The sequence below is a fragment of the Chamaea fasciata genome, unplaced genomic scaffold, assembly GCF_029207755.1.
Source record: "Chamaea fasciata isolate MVZ Bird 193981 ecotype frontalis unplaced genomic scaffold, bChaFas1.0.hap1 SCAF_3, whole genome shotgun sequence".
Classification (NCBI taxonomy): domain Eukaryota; kingdom Metazoa; phylum Chordata; class Aves; order Passeriformes; family Sylviidae; genus Chamaea; species Chamaea fasciata.
The window spans coordinates 20,782,797-20,798,834 of record NW_027094088.1 but is presented as its reverse complement, the minus strand read 5'-3'; the positions used below and the strand labels follow the sequence as shown (position 1 = coordinate 20,798,834).

Genomic DNA, 16,038 nt, shown 5'->3' with positions numbered 1-16,038 from the left:
GCATGCTATAAATAAGTAATAAGAACAGATTAGAATTATGCATTTACGCCTACTAGTGAGAGTGAGATGCATAATTCACAAGTGGCAAACCCTTAAGAGGCTTTCGTATTTCACCCCACCCCTCTCCCTGCTCCAGTCTTGTCTCTGTGGAACACAGGACATTGTTCAGTCTCACTGTTTCACAATTTTAATTTTCTTTTCAAGATAGGTTGTTTAAGTTCTATAGTCACTACTGCTTTCTTGCAGGAGAGCAGCTGACACCATGTTAGTAGTCATTGCTGGGTATATGCCCACATTAAGTTACATTCTTGGTATCATCTGCATGAGTTTTCTTGTGAAACTCAGGGACACAAGTAAGAGAACACAGGACCTGCAACTGAAACGTCTCTATGCTTCCCTAGCAGTGTCTGTTGGAGCAAGTCCAAAGCAGGACCACCAAGCTTATTAGTGGGATGGAGCACCTTATCTATGAGGAAGGCTAAGAGAGTTGATATTGTTCATCCTGAAAAGAGAAGGCTTTGGGGTGAACTAATTACAACCTGAAGGGAGCCGGTAAGAAGGAGAGCATGTGGTGACAAGGGGGAATGGATGTAAACTGGAAGAGAATCAGTTTAGATTAGATTTTTAGGAGGAAGTTCTTTATTCTGAGGGTGGTGAGGCACTGGAACAGGTGCCCAGAGAAGCTGTGGCTGCTCCCTCCCTGGGAGCGTTCAAGGCCAGGTTGGATGGGGCTCTCAGCATCCTGGTCTAGTGCAAGGTGTCCCTGTCCATGGCAGGAGGTTGGAACAAGATGATCTTTAAGGTCCCTTCCCACTTAGGTCATTCTATGATTCACAGTTAACATGACATACTGCTCTTCTAGTTGGAGCTCCTGGAGGAATAGAGTAATCTCTATGTTAATTCACATCCTCAGCTTCTCTGCTGAAGCTTGAAAGTACCTGTTGTGACAATTTTTATGACAGCACAGGAAGGCCACAGATTTTGCCAAAACTGTGGCTGTTCCCCACAGCAGTTCTTCCTCCAAAAACTTTTACCTGGTGATACAGTGTAGAAACAAGACTGTATTTCACTCTAGCTGCTTTACTGTTTTGTGGTTCTCTGGCTGTAGAACTACAATTTTGATTCATGTATCTCCAAAAGAAGCATCCCTAGGGACAGGCTCTTTGGTGAAAAAGTTTCCTTGTAATTTCCCTCAGCTGTTTTTAACAGCCTATTTATCTACCTAGATTTTTTCCTTGTCCTGCATGCAAATGTTTTAAATTATTTTCTAGCTTTATTTACCATTTGTTTATTTTGCCTTGATCTCTGACACACAACATCTTGTCATATTTAAGCCAATACATGTACCTCTTTTTTATGGTAACATTTCTTATTTATTAATCTTTTTATTTATTCAGTGTATCTCACTTTTTTTTTTAGTTTTACTTGACAAGTTTTCTCTGCTCTTTTTCACTGCCTGTAAACATAGGAGAAAGACTTAAATTGCACATGTATTTTAATTCCCAGTACAATTTAACAGCTTTAAAATTGTTATGTGACATTGCAACGATGATATTAAATCCCAAGAGTCATACCTCAAAACATTCAAAACACATTAGTTCAAATATTTCATCTAACTTATTCTTGAACTGATGAAAAGGCTAGTATGCCAGCTCATGAGAATATTTAAAAATTCTTGTCAATTGGATTCACTTTTTGTTCCTTGATCAGAACAAAAATCACTAGCACTATTAAAATTAATTGATCATAAATAGCTCCAAAGTTTAAGTTAATATGAAATTCAGCTTTCAAAAGGAAGCTATTGACATACTGCACCAACATGGGTAACTTTCCAATACTGATAATTTCCTTAATTTTCAGCATTTCTCCTAGAATAGTCTGAAAATGTCACTTATGCACCCTTTGTGTGAACTCCTCCTGTGCAGCCAATGATCCTGGATAGGTGCAAAGTGAAGATCCAGAATTTCCTAATAAACTAGATTCTCTGGTCACCTCATAACAACCTTATGTAGCCAGACACATACCCAGACATGCAAAAAAAAAAAAGAAAAAAGAAATCAAGATATGCAGACTGTAAACATGACTTAAATGTACCTCTGTAATCATGGAACCTGGCAGGTCCAAAGCAGTCAACAAAGAAATAACAATGTTTATCATCCACCTTTCTATCCATCTTAAGACCATGAGTCTCAGCCTTACTTAGAGCACACTGATCTGATGTTCTTCTTACATGTTTAGCTTTATGTACACTAGAATATTTTTTCCCACAAGTTAATTTCCTGGTAACACATCACTTTAATGTGTCACTCTATTTATACAATAAAAACCACAGCAATGAAAGAAACAAAAAGAGGAAAATCCCCAGCAGCTTTCAGAGTCCAACTACAATCTATGTAAAATGCTTCAATCAGAAATAAATCATCATAAAAAGACACATTTCCATGGAAGACTAGTCAAAAGCATGATGGAGTTCAGTTCTGACTAAAAAAGGCTATTAAGCTTTATGTAAACAATTTAAGCAATCAGTGTAGAAGCCTAAGTTAGATTTCTGGCAGTGATAACAGGAAAGGAAGTCTCCTAGAATGCCTCCCAAGGTTTCTGGGACAAGATCCATTCCTTTCATATGTTTCCACATAACTTAAGAGCATAGAGAAACACATTTTGAAAATACATGAATACTCCAATCATACAAACCACCAAATAATTTTGAAATCAAACTTACATCCAACTATTTTATGGAGTGATAACACACAGTCTTGTACTGTTCACACACGAGACAAGACTTGTGCAAGATGGAAAATACTCACAAAAGTCTGGACTTACATTAATAGGTGAAGTATTTTAGCAATGGAAGTCCTAAGGAAGTTTCTCAGACTTATTGAAATTATAAGTCTGAAACCCAAGCAAAAATTAAATACTTCACTTTTCATACATTTGTCTCCTTACAGCTTTCTGTTTTTCTCAATAAATAAAGTGCTGAAAACATTTCAGTAATGGTAAATGACTCAACACCCTCAAGGTCATGGATTTAGTAAAAGCAAGAGAAAGGGGAAAACCAGTTGGGAATCTCCGAGAAGTTCTGCTGTGGTGTTACCTGCCTACATATTTTCATAATTAATCAATATTCCAGTACTGTTAAAGGAAATTTGGGATATACCAGGTATAGAGAGAAGGGCCTGTGTCTAGCACTAGCCAAACAGAGAACACCTGTACTGCTCTGTCAAATTATCACAGCTGATAAACCAACACACTTTGTAATGCAGCAGCATGGAATAAAATATCTACTTCAAATTAAATATTCATCAACAGTTTAGCAGTTCAGGAGACCAAGTGTTCCTAAATTAATCAGGAGAACTATGAGTATCTTTTCCAGGGCATAAGGAAAAGCTCAGAGAGAAGTTTCATTATGCAGCTGGCAATATCAAGAAGGCTGTCCCACTCTATCCAAGCCTATTAAGTTATGGCTAAGTGAGGTGTGTCCTTATAAATGGATACCTAGAGATTCAAGCAGAAGCAGCAGGTTTGGGCTTAGTCCAGCTGTGCAAGAGGTGTTGTATCTTTATTTATATGAGTTCAGCATTACCTAAAACTAAGCATAAATCATTTACTAAACATCGCAGAACAATCCTGACCCAAAAAAACCCAAAAAAACAAAAACAAAAAAAAAAAAAAAAAAAAAAAAAAAAAAAAACCAAAACAAAAAAAAACCCCTTTTAGAAAGGAGATGTTTTTCTTGATTTATAAATACATTATTTATAATTTTAACATAAAACCTAACACAGTCTCTGATGTTATTTAAAGCACTTAATGAAATGGTGAATGAATGAAAACTTGCTTTAAACAATAAGCTTATGCATCTGTTTTATCAGAAAAATCAAAACCTGAACAGAAGCCACCATTTTGTCTTACCAGCTTCCAGCCAACTACAATTACCAGGCATACTGCTGAAAATAAGATCTCACCAAAAGTACTTCAGGCTATGCACAACACGGCCAAGAATGTTGTTGCTCTTGTTAAAGAGGAGTTCTTGTTAAAGAGTCCTCATTATGTTTAGTAACAAACAGTGGGTCACCATCAGACAACAGCTCACATCTGTGACAAACTATGACACTTGATGTGAAGCTCTCACTGATGAAAGACAAAATACAGAGAAACAGATTAGCCCTTCAGAAAAACGCAAGGGCAAAGCAGACAAGATTTGGTCAGTTTACCCACGAGAGGTTCACACACACAACATTACAACAACCTGATCGGAGGAAGTAGCAAAATAAGAATTTGCTGTCTAACTGCAAAGATAGTATCTTGGAGAAGACCTACAAATCTACATGCCAGTGCGGAACACCTACAAGGCAATTATATGTGGACAATAAGAAGTAATCTCTGCTGACTAAAAAAGATTAAAAAAAAAAAAAAGGCCATAAGGCTGAAAATTCACATTTTACAAATTGAACTCAATGAATTCTTGATTTAAATCTGTCCTTATCAGTAGACACTGACTTCTGAAGAAATCGCAGCATCTTTAAACTGCTTACCAACCTAGATATTGAAAAAGAAAATTCAGAATGAAAAGCTTACATATGTCTAATTCTGACAAATATTTGAAGTAATATCACAGGACAAAATAATCTGGAAGTTTTACATTTTTTAGGGGTTTTATTTCTTATCATGAAATTTAGACAGGCCATGAAATCAATGCTTTTCTTCTCTTTGTTTAGAAAACAGAGCCCATAGCCAAAATAATTCTTATGTGCCAGAAGGAAAAGGATAGAAAAAATAACTCTCCCTGCTATTAGCTCTGGAGAAGCTATTTTGCTCCAGTTCACTTCAGTACATACAGAAGATTGGAAGGTCCCAATCACTCTCATTTTATAATTTGTGTTGCATTTTAATTTTTAGAAAGTGGTACTCAAGTAACCTGAGAGCTCAGCAATTCCAGCAGGGGTAGCGTGAGTTCTCTCCTGGCTTGCTGTGTTACCCAAATCTGATCAAAGGACAAGGACTCCAGAAGCTTGTCCAGCTGTGGTTTTATAATGACACCATTAGGTTTTGCTCTATAATCAAGGTCCCTAAAAGTCTGTGTAGCTTCAGGCTTAATATCTGCGACAAGGTTAACTGAAATCTGCAGCAAGGATAACTACTTTAGCAGATTGTATCAGCAGGAAATATTTAAACACTATTTAAAAGGATTTTAAATAAGCAGATTTTATTTAACACTGCACTAATGCACTGCAATAGAAAATGATACAACAGAGCTGCTACAAATAAACATAATGCTTTTACCCTTCCCCTGCCCCCCTCCCCTCTAAATTCCCCAGATGTGTATTATTAAGTCCAATGAGTGCACCAGATCTTTCTGTCTGAATGTGAAATACCGGAACGCCAGGCTCAGACAGCCCATTTGCCCTTTGGTTTTGTGCCTGCTGAATCTGCATTCTGGGTCTGTGGAATTAATTACGATAGCACCGGTCACCGGCAATGTCAGCGTTGCCGCTTCAGGTGTATCAAATGTGCCTTTCTACACGCCTAGAACTTTTAGGGGAAGGCAGCTTCTGTCAGGCTGGTGCACCCTGCCCTCTGGTGCCAGGTGCACCTTCAGATGTTCACTGAAATGCATGCCAGGGCTAGAATAAAGCCTGGAGCAACAGGCACTCTTCATAAGCCAGTGTGACTTACCTACTGTATATGTTGCTAAACCAAATGTAAGGTGTTGGCCTGGCACTGTTGCACAGTAGTGCAAGACCCTAAAATAAGGGTGAGACACTGGGCCATGTCTCATTGGGTTGTGTGCAAGATGTTTCAGAAAACCAATTCTAACTGCAAAGAAGCAAAGACTTTTATTGCTCACCATGGTGTTAAAGTCTCCGTTTCACTAAAAAAAATGAGGAATTGTGACATTCAGGGTTATAATATCTATAAATCCACCACTAATATTGTATTTGATACCAAACAACTCTTTCCAAGACCTGTAGTGAAAGAACAGACTGAGTACATTTGGTATTTATAAGTATTTCACTGACACCTAGAAGATGGGGAATAAACTCATACCAGAGGACTACAGAATTTTTCTATTGTTTGTCCTTTAAGGCAAAAGCTGCCTGTCATCTTTGAGCATGACCTAAAACAAATGAAGGCAAATCCTTAGGGTTAGAAACCGTTGTTCTTAAACATAGCTATAGCTGAAAACTGTAAAAAGTAACCACAAGAACAACATCTTAAACACAAGATAATAAGGGTTTTCTTCTCAGTGGTTCAGCTTCTTGCAGTGATACATCTTTTTGCAACTATCTTCTACATATAACTCTGTGGATTTTCTTGCTCAAATTGTTTAACTTGGAAATCAGTGCAATACTGGTATTATGAATGGATTCTGCTTTTCTTATCATGAACTCTCATTTAAAACAAGCAGTAGTAGTCACGGCTTATAAAGAACCAAAAACTTTGTCAATTTTTCTGTAAAATGTAGTCATTGCCCATGGTTGTGCATGATATCTACTATAATCCCTACTGCTTTAGTGCAATATAAAAGTACAGGTACTAATTTGGGATTCTCCCATTTTTTAAGTTCAGATATGTTAAGCCCTGATTGAACAGATGTCAAACATCTGTCCTTCTCCACAGAAAAACAAGGCTCCCAGTCTAACCTGGTTTTGTGGGATCAGCCTTTCCACGCTCAGGTCAAATAACAATTTGAATAAGCTAAAGCTTAGTTCATGCCCTTAGAAAAAAAAAAAATTGTGAAGACAGCTCTCTCTCACCTTTTCCAAGGCTTTCCTTAATATTTTGTCCAGAAAGTACTCTGGTAGAAAGTACTCTGTCACATTTTTTAATAAACTCTTGGACATGCAATTTAGGATAACTCCATACTTTAACTCTGTTGAGGGTCTGCCCTTGTAACATAGGTGACACGATCTCTTTCCTGAAAAACTGGAAACATTTCTTTCAGGTTGGCAGAGAAAAATAAGTTTCATACAGCTGAGTCTTAATAAGAATATCTTCCTTTTAAAGATTTATGATAAGAACCATTAGATCCTGCTCGGAAAATTATATGAACACAATTTGTTAATATCGTCAAATAACTAGTGCTGCAGAAAATGCAGACATACATCCTCAATGCCAAGCTCAGAGCAAAGATAGATTCACACTTTTTTGTCTTGTTTTGTTTTCTAATATATTCACAAAGTAATTTCCCATTGTGAACATGTTAGACAATGAACACCATTTCTCAGTCCATCAAATGCTCAGCTTTTAAGAATACAGGAATATTTTTGCTCTAACATTTTTTCTAAAGTTTCTTCATACCAATAAGGTTCCCCACAAAAAAAAAAAACAACCTGGGCACTTGGGTGACATCTGATCCTCTCTGTTTATGCTACAATATTCTGCATTTATTTAGACCACCCTTCTGCTGGTGGTATTGGCACCACCAGCTCAGGCCACTGCAGTCTAGTACTTTCCAGGATAAAACCCACCCTGTTTCCCCTTTCATCTAAGGCAGGTATAAAATTTCTGACACTAATTGAAACAAAAGAGAAAACAAGAAGAGATACCTTGAATAAATTTTAAAATATCTTTAAAATAATTACATTAGGAATTGTCCTTGTTTCAAAGTAAAAACCACGGTTTTGTCTGTGAGTTTTTGGATGAGAAGAATATTTTCCTGTTCCCAAGGGAAACCAGCTCAAATTTTCCTGAAATCAAAAGCCTTTTTAAGATCAGTACATTAAGAGTGCTGAAGATGGCTATACAAGCTTCTCCAACTCCTCACAGCTGCTAGTCATCTACCAAACAATAAGGTCTTAAGGTCTGGGGAGGAGAACCCTATTGCAACCACTCTCCTGAGCTGCAGGTGATGGTCTTGGTTACACCAGCTTCTGCACTCACAGAGCAACCGAAAGCATAAAAACAGAGGCATGGATTCACACGGCCCAAGTTCCACCTGGGATCTGCCACTACTTCCTCTGGCCGCATCCTTTGGAGAGATTAGGCTTTCACTGGAATACAGGTTGTGAAATACAATCCAGACTGCATGAGGAAGTAGGACATACCCACATAAAGCAAATGCATAAAGGTGGGAGGCAGAAAAATCACAGGCAGACAGTTAATACAGGTGTTGCGGTAGAGGGGCTAGCTTCATTTCAGTGTTTTATTACTCACAACACAGAAACCAGATTTGTCAATATGGGGGAAATATTTAAAGGCACTAATGGATGATGGATGCCTAATGGGTCTCCTTTTTCAATGTGGTAAAGGGTACATTTGCCATATGTGCTTTTAAAGGGTTTCCTTTTTAATTACAGCTCAACCCCTAGAGGAAACAAACACTTGAATTTCCATGAAAATCAATGAGTATTTCAATCCCTCAACAATTGCCAAGATCAGAAATTAATCTACCAATATATTTGCCATTATGGTGTTAAGAAAACATATACCTTCTCAAGTTATGCATTGATTAGCCTAAACTGATTGCAATTTCCATGGTCTGAAATGAAAGTCAGTGAAGTACTAATTTTTAAACAGAATTTATGTCTTCTTAAAAATAAACGTTTAAAAACCCATCACATTTCAATAGACTTCAAAAACACAGAAAGAATCTATAACTTTCCGGTATAGACTACTGGCCATATATGAACTAAGTCATATAGTTCCTAAATTAGGAAAATAATTTTGGTGAGTAAATAGAAAGCAGATGTCAGAGACAATGAACTTTGTCTCTCTGTTTAGGATCAATAGTATATTATGTTGTTGCAATAAGTTAACAACATAACTAACATAAATGCTGAAAACAAAAGGAAAATTATATGGAAAAGGCCAAGACGTGTACAACATAATACTCCAAACCCAAAAGCTCCAACTTTTCACTATAAAACTGTAGCCCTAGGAAATAAAAAAGAAGATCATGTTATACCTCTCTAAAATCTAGCCCACAAAGTGGAAAACCTTGGGCTCTGAAAGGAAGCAAAATCAGATCAAATTAAAGATAAAAGCAGATCTAAGGAAGATCTTGAATAAACCCAATTCACAAGGACTGGGATTTCTAGTGACCCAAATCCCAGCCTGCTGGCTCACATTGCCACTTCTCCCTCAGGCAGAGGGAGAAACTGGCAGCTATATAAAATGGATCCAAAGTAAACAGACTGATCTCCACACCACATAGAAAATAGTGGGTCTTATGGTGTACAGCTTATGGTAACATGATCTGATTCACCAGCCCTCTCTTTTGAATAAGATTTTCTGTTTTCTTTAGATCCATGCCTGATGAAAAGTTAATTGAAATCAAAGTCATGAAATGTTCAATAGGACCAAAACTATAAAAATTTCAAGTAATATAGAAATAAATAATTTCTACATAAAAGCAACAAGAGCTTCTCTAGGAAACTTATGAACCAAATGAGATCTCTACTGCATACTTCAGCCGAATGTATTCTGAAATATCACTTAAGATTTAGGTGTAGAAACCTTATGCTTTTTTAGATTTTCAAAGAAGAATTTCAAAAGTTACTTGACTATAATTTCTATCAACAAACATTTGTTTTGGCTGTAATTTAGAACTACAAACAGACATGAATCCAAACCAACCAACCAATGTTATGGTGAACACTTCCTCAAATGTTTTACATCACTTGCCCATTTATAACCAGGCTGCAGACAAAGCTTTTGGTAAAATGATGGACCTATGATGAAATTTCAGTAATGATTTTAGTAAGATTAGAAGCACAACTATTTGCACTTCAAAAATTTTAAGAACAGTGCTACAATATGGAAATGAGAGATTAATGTAAATCTTGTAAAAAAAGATAAATGGCACTGCAAGAATACCAGAAAACTGGGGAGATGGGGAGAAATTAATTGAACCTACACTTTTGATAAATATTTATTTTTTGCAGAAGAAAAATGCACAGTAGTTTGAGCTGTCATTATGCTAACCTATATCCTATTTTTCATATTATTAGTAATACATAATGTGGTAGTTTATATTCAAAAATAAAACCAGAATGTATATACCTCATGTATTTATCCAGAACTGCACTAAGGTTACTATGGTTACGAAAAATCCATTACCTTTGAATACAGAATGAAAAAGTTTGACTTAAAGTGTGCTCTATTTATTATAGTGATCATCAACAGCCTTCAGGAGGTTCTCTAACTGGATTCATTTTTCAGTGTCAAAACTGACCCACCACACCAGTACCTTATGGCCTGTGCAAGGCAAAGAAATTTGAACTGTATGAATTTTTAAATATGTTTTATACTGACTCAAGATGCAGAAATGGCTTTGAATTTTAAGGCCTTACACTAAAAACAAAGTAGGGTCTTGGTACCCTTTTCCCCCCTGAGTTGTCCAATTTGAAATGCTTTGTTTTCACTTGTACCTACCAAGATATACAAATTCTGATGGGCCCACAATAGTGCTTCTGCTGTGGGATGACATTCCTAGCGCCATGTTTTCTTTCGGGGTTTTTTGGCTGTTTGGGGCGATGATTTGTTTGGTTGGATTTGTTGTTCGGTAGTTTGGGTTTTTTAATTATTGTTTTTGTTGTTGTTTGAATAATGTCTGAAGAAGTAATTTGGAAAATTCATTAAATTACACCACTTACATTAAAATAGAAAGTCCAATTGCCACGTATCACTGTATTGCAAAGTAATGGGCACTTAACTTCCATGTAATAGTTACAGAGTATTGATATAATTTGGCTATTGGCACAACTATTATCAGAAGAAAACAGATTATTGGTTTATACTTTTAATAAATGAATTTAACAGAGGCTATTCAGGTAAGCAATGTGGTATCTCTCTAATTAGGAATATTTAAGGAAGGCAGTAAGAAAAACTATTAAACCTGTACATAGTTTCTTCAACAGATTGCAGTTTACTTGCATTGAGAGCTGGATGTTATGAGATAAAAACGTTATAAAACCATTAAAAAGATTACTCTGATCCTGTAAAAGAGGGACAAGATTTAGCTACACCATCCATGGTGGTGTTAATTTCTATGAGTCCCAACAAAGAGTAAGATGCTTTAAAATATTAAACCAATCAGGGTTCAAAGTGCATCCAGCCAATTTTAGAATTTTTTTTCTTTCCTGAAATAAGAAGAGGTCAATCACACAATTGTTCATTGCAACCATGAGATACCCATCTGACATGCATCCTAGCAAAGAACTCACCTTTTACAATATACTTTGTTCCATTTCCAGAGTAAATTGGTATCCCGTTCATATATAAAGTATATTGTGTAATAATACCATTTGGTGTTTTGGGTGGACTCCAACTCAGCAGCAGGACCGTGGGAAAGGATATTGCTGTGGGTGATTGCACATCTTCAGGGGCTGGTGAAAAAAATGTATAAAGTTACACTATATTGTCTTCCCACAAATAATACAGAATTTCAATGAGAAGTTACTACCAGAATGATTTTTGGTAAAGCTGAAATTTCAGAAACTATTTTAAAACTGCAACATAGCAGAATTTTGAGAAGTCTCCTATATTATGTAAGGATTAGTAGCCAAACAGAAACTTCTATGAAAGACAGTAATATACTCTTTGCTTTTAGGAGAATAATTATGCTTCTAATAATTTATCTTTCCAGCTTGGGAACACTGATCAAGGTGAGAGGTACAGGATTTTAGTGCAGTCCTTATTTTAATGCAAATTATTTTCTCTTCTTTCATGGTTTTTATTCCTAACTACAAAGTGATCATTCTAATCACCAATGTAGGTGGTGTGTTCTTGGGCACTACCCCTTATTTCAAACTTTTCATAATTCAATACACTTAGTAATGTTTGCTTAATGTAGATTTTATGTATATAATATACTGAAAGTTGGCAATGGATAATAATTTAAGAGTCGAGTTCTTTCACTGTTCCAATGAGTTATACATTAGAAGCACAAGGAATCCCAGTGAATATCACAAGGGGAGCAGAGCTGAGGCCTTAGTCTGGGAGAAATATCTTGTAATTTACAAGCTCTGTGCTAGCAATTTAAAACAATAACTAGCAGTGCCTGGCAATGTGAAAACAATATAAAGTAATGAATGTTTCAACAGGGAAACAGGGGTAGCTGGAGGGTGTGATATGGTGTCTGTCTTCTGTATCACCAATTTATTGTTACTAAGAGCATGCAACAAGAGCATCCAGAAATAGAAATTCCACACATTGACTTTTTGTTCAATTCTTCTGAGGGATAAAACACATGTTCCCCATGGATTTATTCAATCTCTGGGAGAGGAGAAAAAAAAAAAAAAAAAGTACTCTTGCCTAAACCATTCTGTTATTACAGGTAAGGATTTCAGCTTTATTCACTAAGCCGAGAAAATAGGACATAAACAAATTATTTTTAATTACTATGTCACAGCAGAAAGAAATACACAAATATTGAAATAATGTGGTTTGTGTTTGTATCACAGGGTCCATTAAGTATTTGGCTGTCAGAGGCTGCACCCTTTCATGGAGAATGCCATCAGACAATCTCAGTCAGTTTATCTTGAACATCCAAGAAGAAATAACTGGATTTTGATTTGATTGGTGCTGCTGGCAGTTGTTAACATGGTCAGGCCAAAACTCGGTTCTCGCAATGTTAGACTGCAATCTTCAGCACTGTCCTCATCAAGACAACACCTTGCACAACAACCTGCTCTGGCAGCAGTTAAACACTTCAGCATCCTTCTAATTATTATGGCTGTAACTACGTGACTTCATGCCAATTTTTTTTTTCTTTATTGGTACTTTATTTCAACCTAGTTTACATGAGAAGATAAAACAAAGAACTGTGGGAGGGAGGGAATTTTGAAAACTACTTGGCATCATGGAAGATTAACTACTGTCCAATAAATACATGTCAAAGTCTTCATTATTCTACTGTTGTAGATTTGGAGTAACTGATTATTTTAACTGGATTAATATGGCTTTAGGATGACAGAACCAGGAGATGTGAACTTTATGTTTAATTGAGAATGAAGTTAGATATGTCACTGATATTTTTGGGGCATTTGTTCTGGTAATTGATGTGCATTACACATCAGCCTAGACTCTAAAGTCAGAACTGAATGCATTTTTTCTTTCTTTGTGCCCTAGTTCTTAATGTAAACATAGGAAGCATTAATTTAAACTCACAACCTTTAAGTTGGAGCACAACAACATGTAAAAGTGTTTAGGGGAAAAAAAGGAAAATCTGAGCAGCAATAATAAATTACTCAATTGGCATTTGGCAGTTTCATCACACTGAAATAATAGTTGCCTATTGCTGGTGTTTAGTGGTTAAAAGAAACCATGGAAATCAACCGTTTGATTCTCAATTTCATACTGTGCCATACAATCAATTCTTTTTAGTCAGACTGTCTCTAGATTTACTTCTGAGCCATAGTAAAATGAGGAAGCTTTCATTAATCTTTCAGATGCTTCATATTAATGACAAGGCTCTTGCATGAACAATGTAACAGCAATTAAAAAGCCCATTAATCTGCATTACAGCTATTAAAGATGCATGTCATTAAAGGGTATGGAGTTTGATTCATTTTCGCACCCCCCAAAAAATGGAGCAATTATGGTCTGGCAATGCACTTTGTCATCAAATTAGGTTGGGGTTTTCCAGCAAATGGCTTTGCAGCATTTAGCTCTTCTCCTGTTTTATTATTCATGACTGAAATGTGGAAGTCAAGACCTTTGAAATTACTTTACCTTCTTGTGGAGTGGAGATGTTCAATGCATGCAAGCTCTCAGTACAGCCAGCCAAAGTGCAAGCAGTTAGGGTTACAGCATAGTTTGTGAAGGGATGCAAGCCCCTCAATATGCCTGCAACACAAGAAAGCAAGGTGTTATGCATGTACAGTGTACAGACTGAGTGCAGACACACACAGAGGGAAAATAAACTTTTCTGTTACAAAAGTAACAGGGCTCCCACTGTTACAGATGGAAAAGAAAAATTATTTAAAGTTTCATTCCTATAATCCGTGACTAAAATTTTACAAAATAATTTAAGAGGAAATGATACTTTATCCCATTTTTAGTACTAAAGTTGCACCTGTTTTGCTTTAGTTTTGGTCACTGGAACAGATACTACTTTGAAACAGAGGTATATATTTTAATGTGACAATGAAGGAGTTTTTTCCTTAATCCCTGTCTCAAAGTTTCTTCAGTTACTCATTTTGTTTTTGCAAGGAATTTTCATTGTCTCCCAGAACAAGATCTTTTATTCCGTCCTCTCCAACAATGTCCCTATTCATCCTTAAACTGAAATCTCTTTTTTCTTATGAAACATCCCACCTGTCTTCCACTCAGTAACAGCATATAGACTACACATTTGCTACACTAACAACGTTACCATAATTCAGTACGTACACACAGTAGCCAAGGGTTTTCAAGACAAAAAGATCTGGGACCTTATTCTATTTCAGGTCCTGCTTATGTTAGTGAAGAGAAGTTACTAAATTCTCACATATCAATCAACTCTTTGTTACAACAAATAATAATCACTGCTTATCACTTCAGGAAGTTTTGCCACATTTTGAACTATCATATACAGAATGATTACAAGGCAAAAAATTTAGTTAAGAGTCATATTTAGAAACATCAGCAGTTCCCATTTCAAAGCGAGTCCAACAACAAAGTAATATAAAATCTAAATACAGAAGTAATTAAAAGAAGGCAAATTCATTCCAAGTTTTATTTCAAACCATGTTCTCACCTTGACTGTCACAGTTCTAGCACAATCAATGTGGTGTTTCATTAAAAAAAAAAATTTATAGCATACTACGTTATTTCAAAAGTGTCCAACACTGGGATTTTGCAAATCAGCTTAAAAAACAACAGCAAGATAAAGAACTGTAATTTCTGGCCAATTGTCCCACAGTACAAGAAGTCTGAAAATCCCCTCAGCATTACATGCACACAAACAGGTAGACAAAATTAGTCCTTGTTATTCCTCTTCACTGGGTTACTACACTAACAGAATGCAACAAAACTGCGTTTCATTAAAAAAAAAAAATTCCCCACATAAACCCTTTATAATCACAAAAAGGGCATGGAGAACTTGATGTTGAAAATTAACAGCTACAGCACAAACACATTATTTTCTGAGTAAAACAAACAGCCTGTGCAAGTTTATATTGTGTTTAGTAATAGGTGTGTTCACATAGAAAATATGAGATTAGCTTTCACTGAATTAGTAACATTTATTCTTTTTCTTGCAATCAATCAAAAACTTCAAAGGTTGGCATAGCAATGATCTTTCTATTTGAATTCTCTGGGGTGCACTTCTACTCATATAAATGAAGAGATATTCAGAAGTAATTACTTTTACTTCAGAGTAGTGTTAAAATAAAACCAGTTGACCAGCATCTGCTTGCTCTGGCTATAGTTTTGATTTTGCAAATCCCCAGTTAACAGTGGAGAGCTGTACTGACATCCAGTCTAAGGGTGATAGAGAGAAAAAGAATGCTGTGTTGGTCACCACCAAAGCAATGTCCCTGTAATCTTCCTGTGATGGAAGAAGAATATTTTTAAGAGCCATCAAAAAGACAGAAAATAGGAAATAACGTTTTCATAGAATGGTCTGGGTTGAAAGGACCATAAAGATCAACTGGTACCAACCCCCTGCCATGGGCCAGGACACTTCTCACTAGACCATGTCGCTCAGGGCTCCATTCAGCCTGACCTGGAACACTTCCAGGGATGGGGCATCCACAGCTTCTCTGAGCAACCTGTTCCAGTGTCTCACCATGCCCATAGAAAAAAAAAAAATTCTTCCCAATAGCTAATCTAAACCTAAACTCTTCAGATTAAAGCTATTACCTCCTTGTCCTTTCACTACATTCCCTTTGAAGAAGTTCCTTTTCAGCTTTCATGTATGGCCCTCCTTTAGGCATTATTATGCCTCTGAAGTATTGGAAGCAACACTAAATTCTGCATCACAGAAATTTCATTAGTCAAAACACCATCTTTTTTACACAAGACAGTATTTCCACTTATTTCCAGATCATAGAGGGTTAAACCCAGGAAACTATAATAGGTGCTTTTGGAATAACCTTCACAACTAAACACAAG

General features: G+C 36.3%; 1 protein-coding gene across 1 annotated transcript in view; it reads right to left on the bottom strand.

Moving 5' to 3' along the window:
* The window catches only part of USH2A (usherin), a 380,780-nt gene that overhangs the window by 201,804 nt on the left and 162,938 nt on the right, over positions 1–16,038 (bottom strand). The window contains exons 31-32 of the mRNA XM_066178272.1: positions 13,675–13,788; positions 11,166–11,327 (exon numbers count right to left, since the gene is read on the bottom strand). Coding sequence (XP_066034369.1) covers positions 11,166–11,327; positions 13,675–13,788 — 276 coding nt within the window. The remainder of the gene's footprint in view (positions 1–11,165; positions 11,328–13,674; positions 13,789–16,038) is intronic.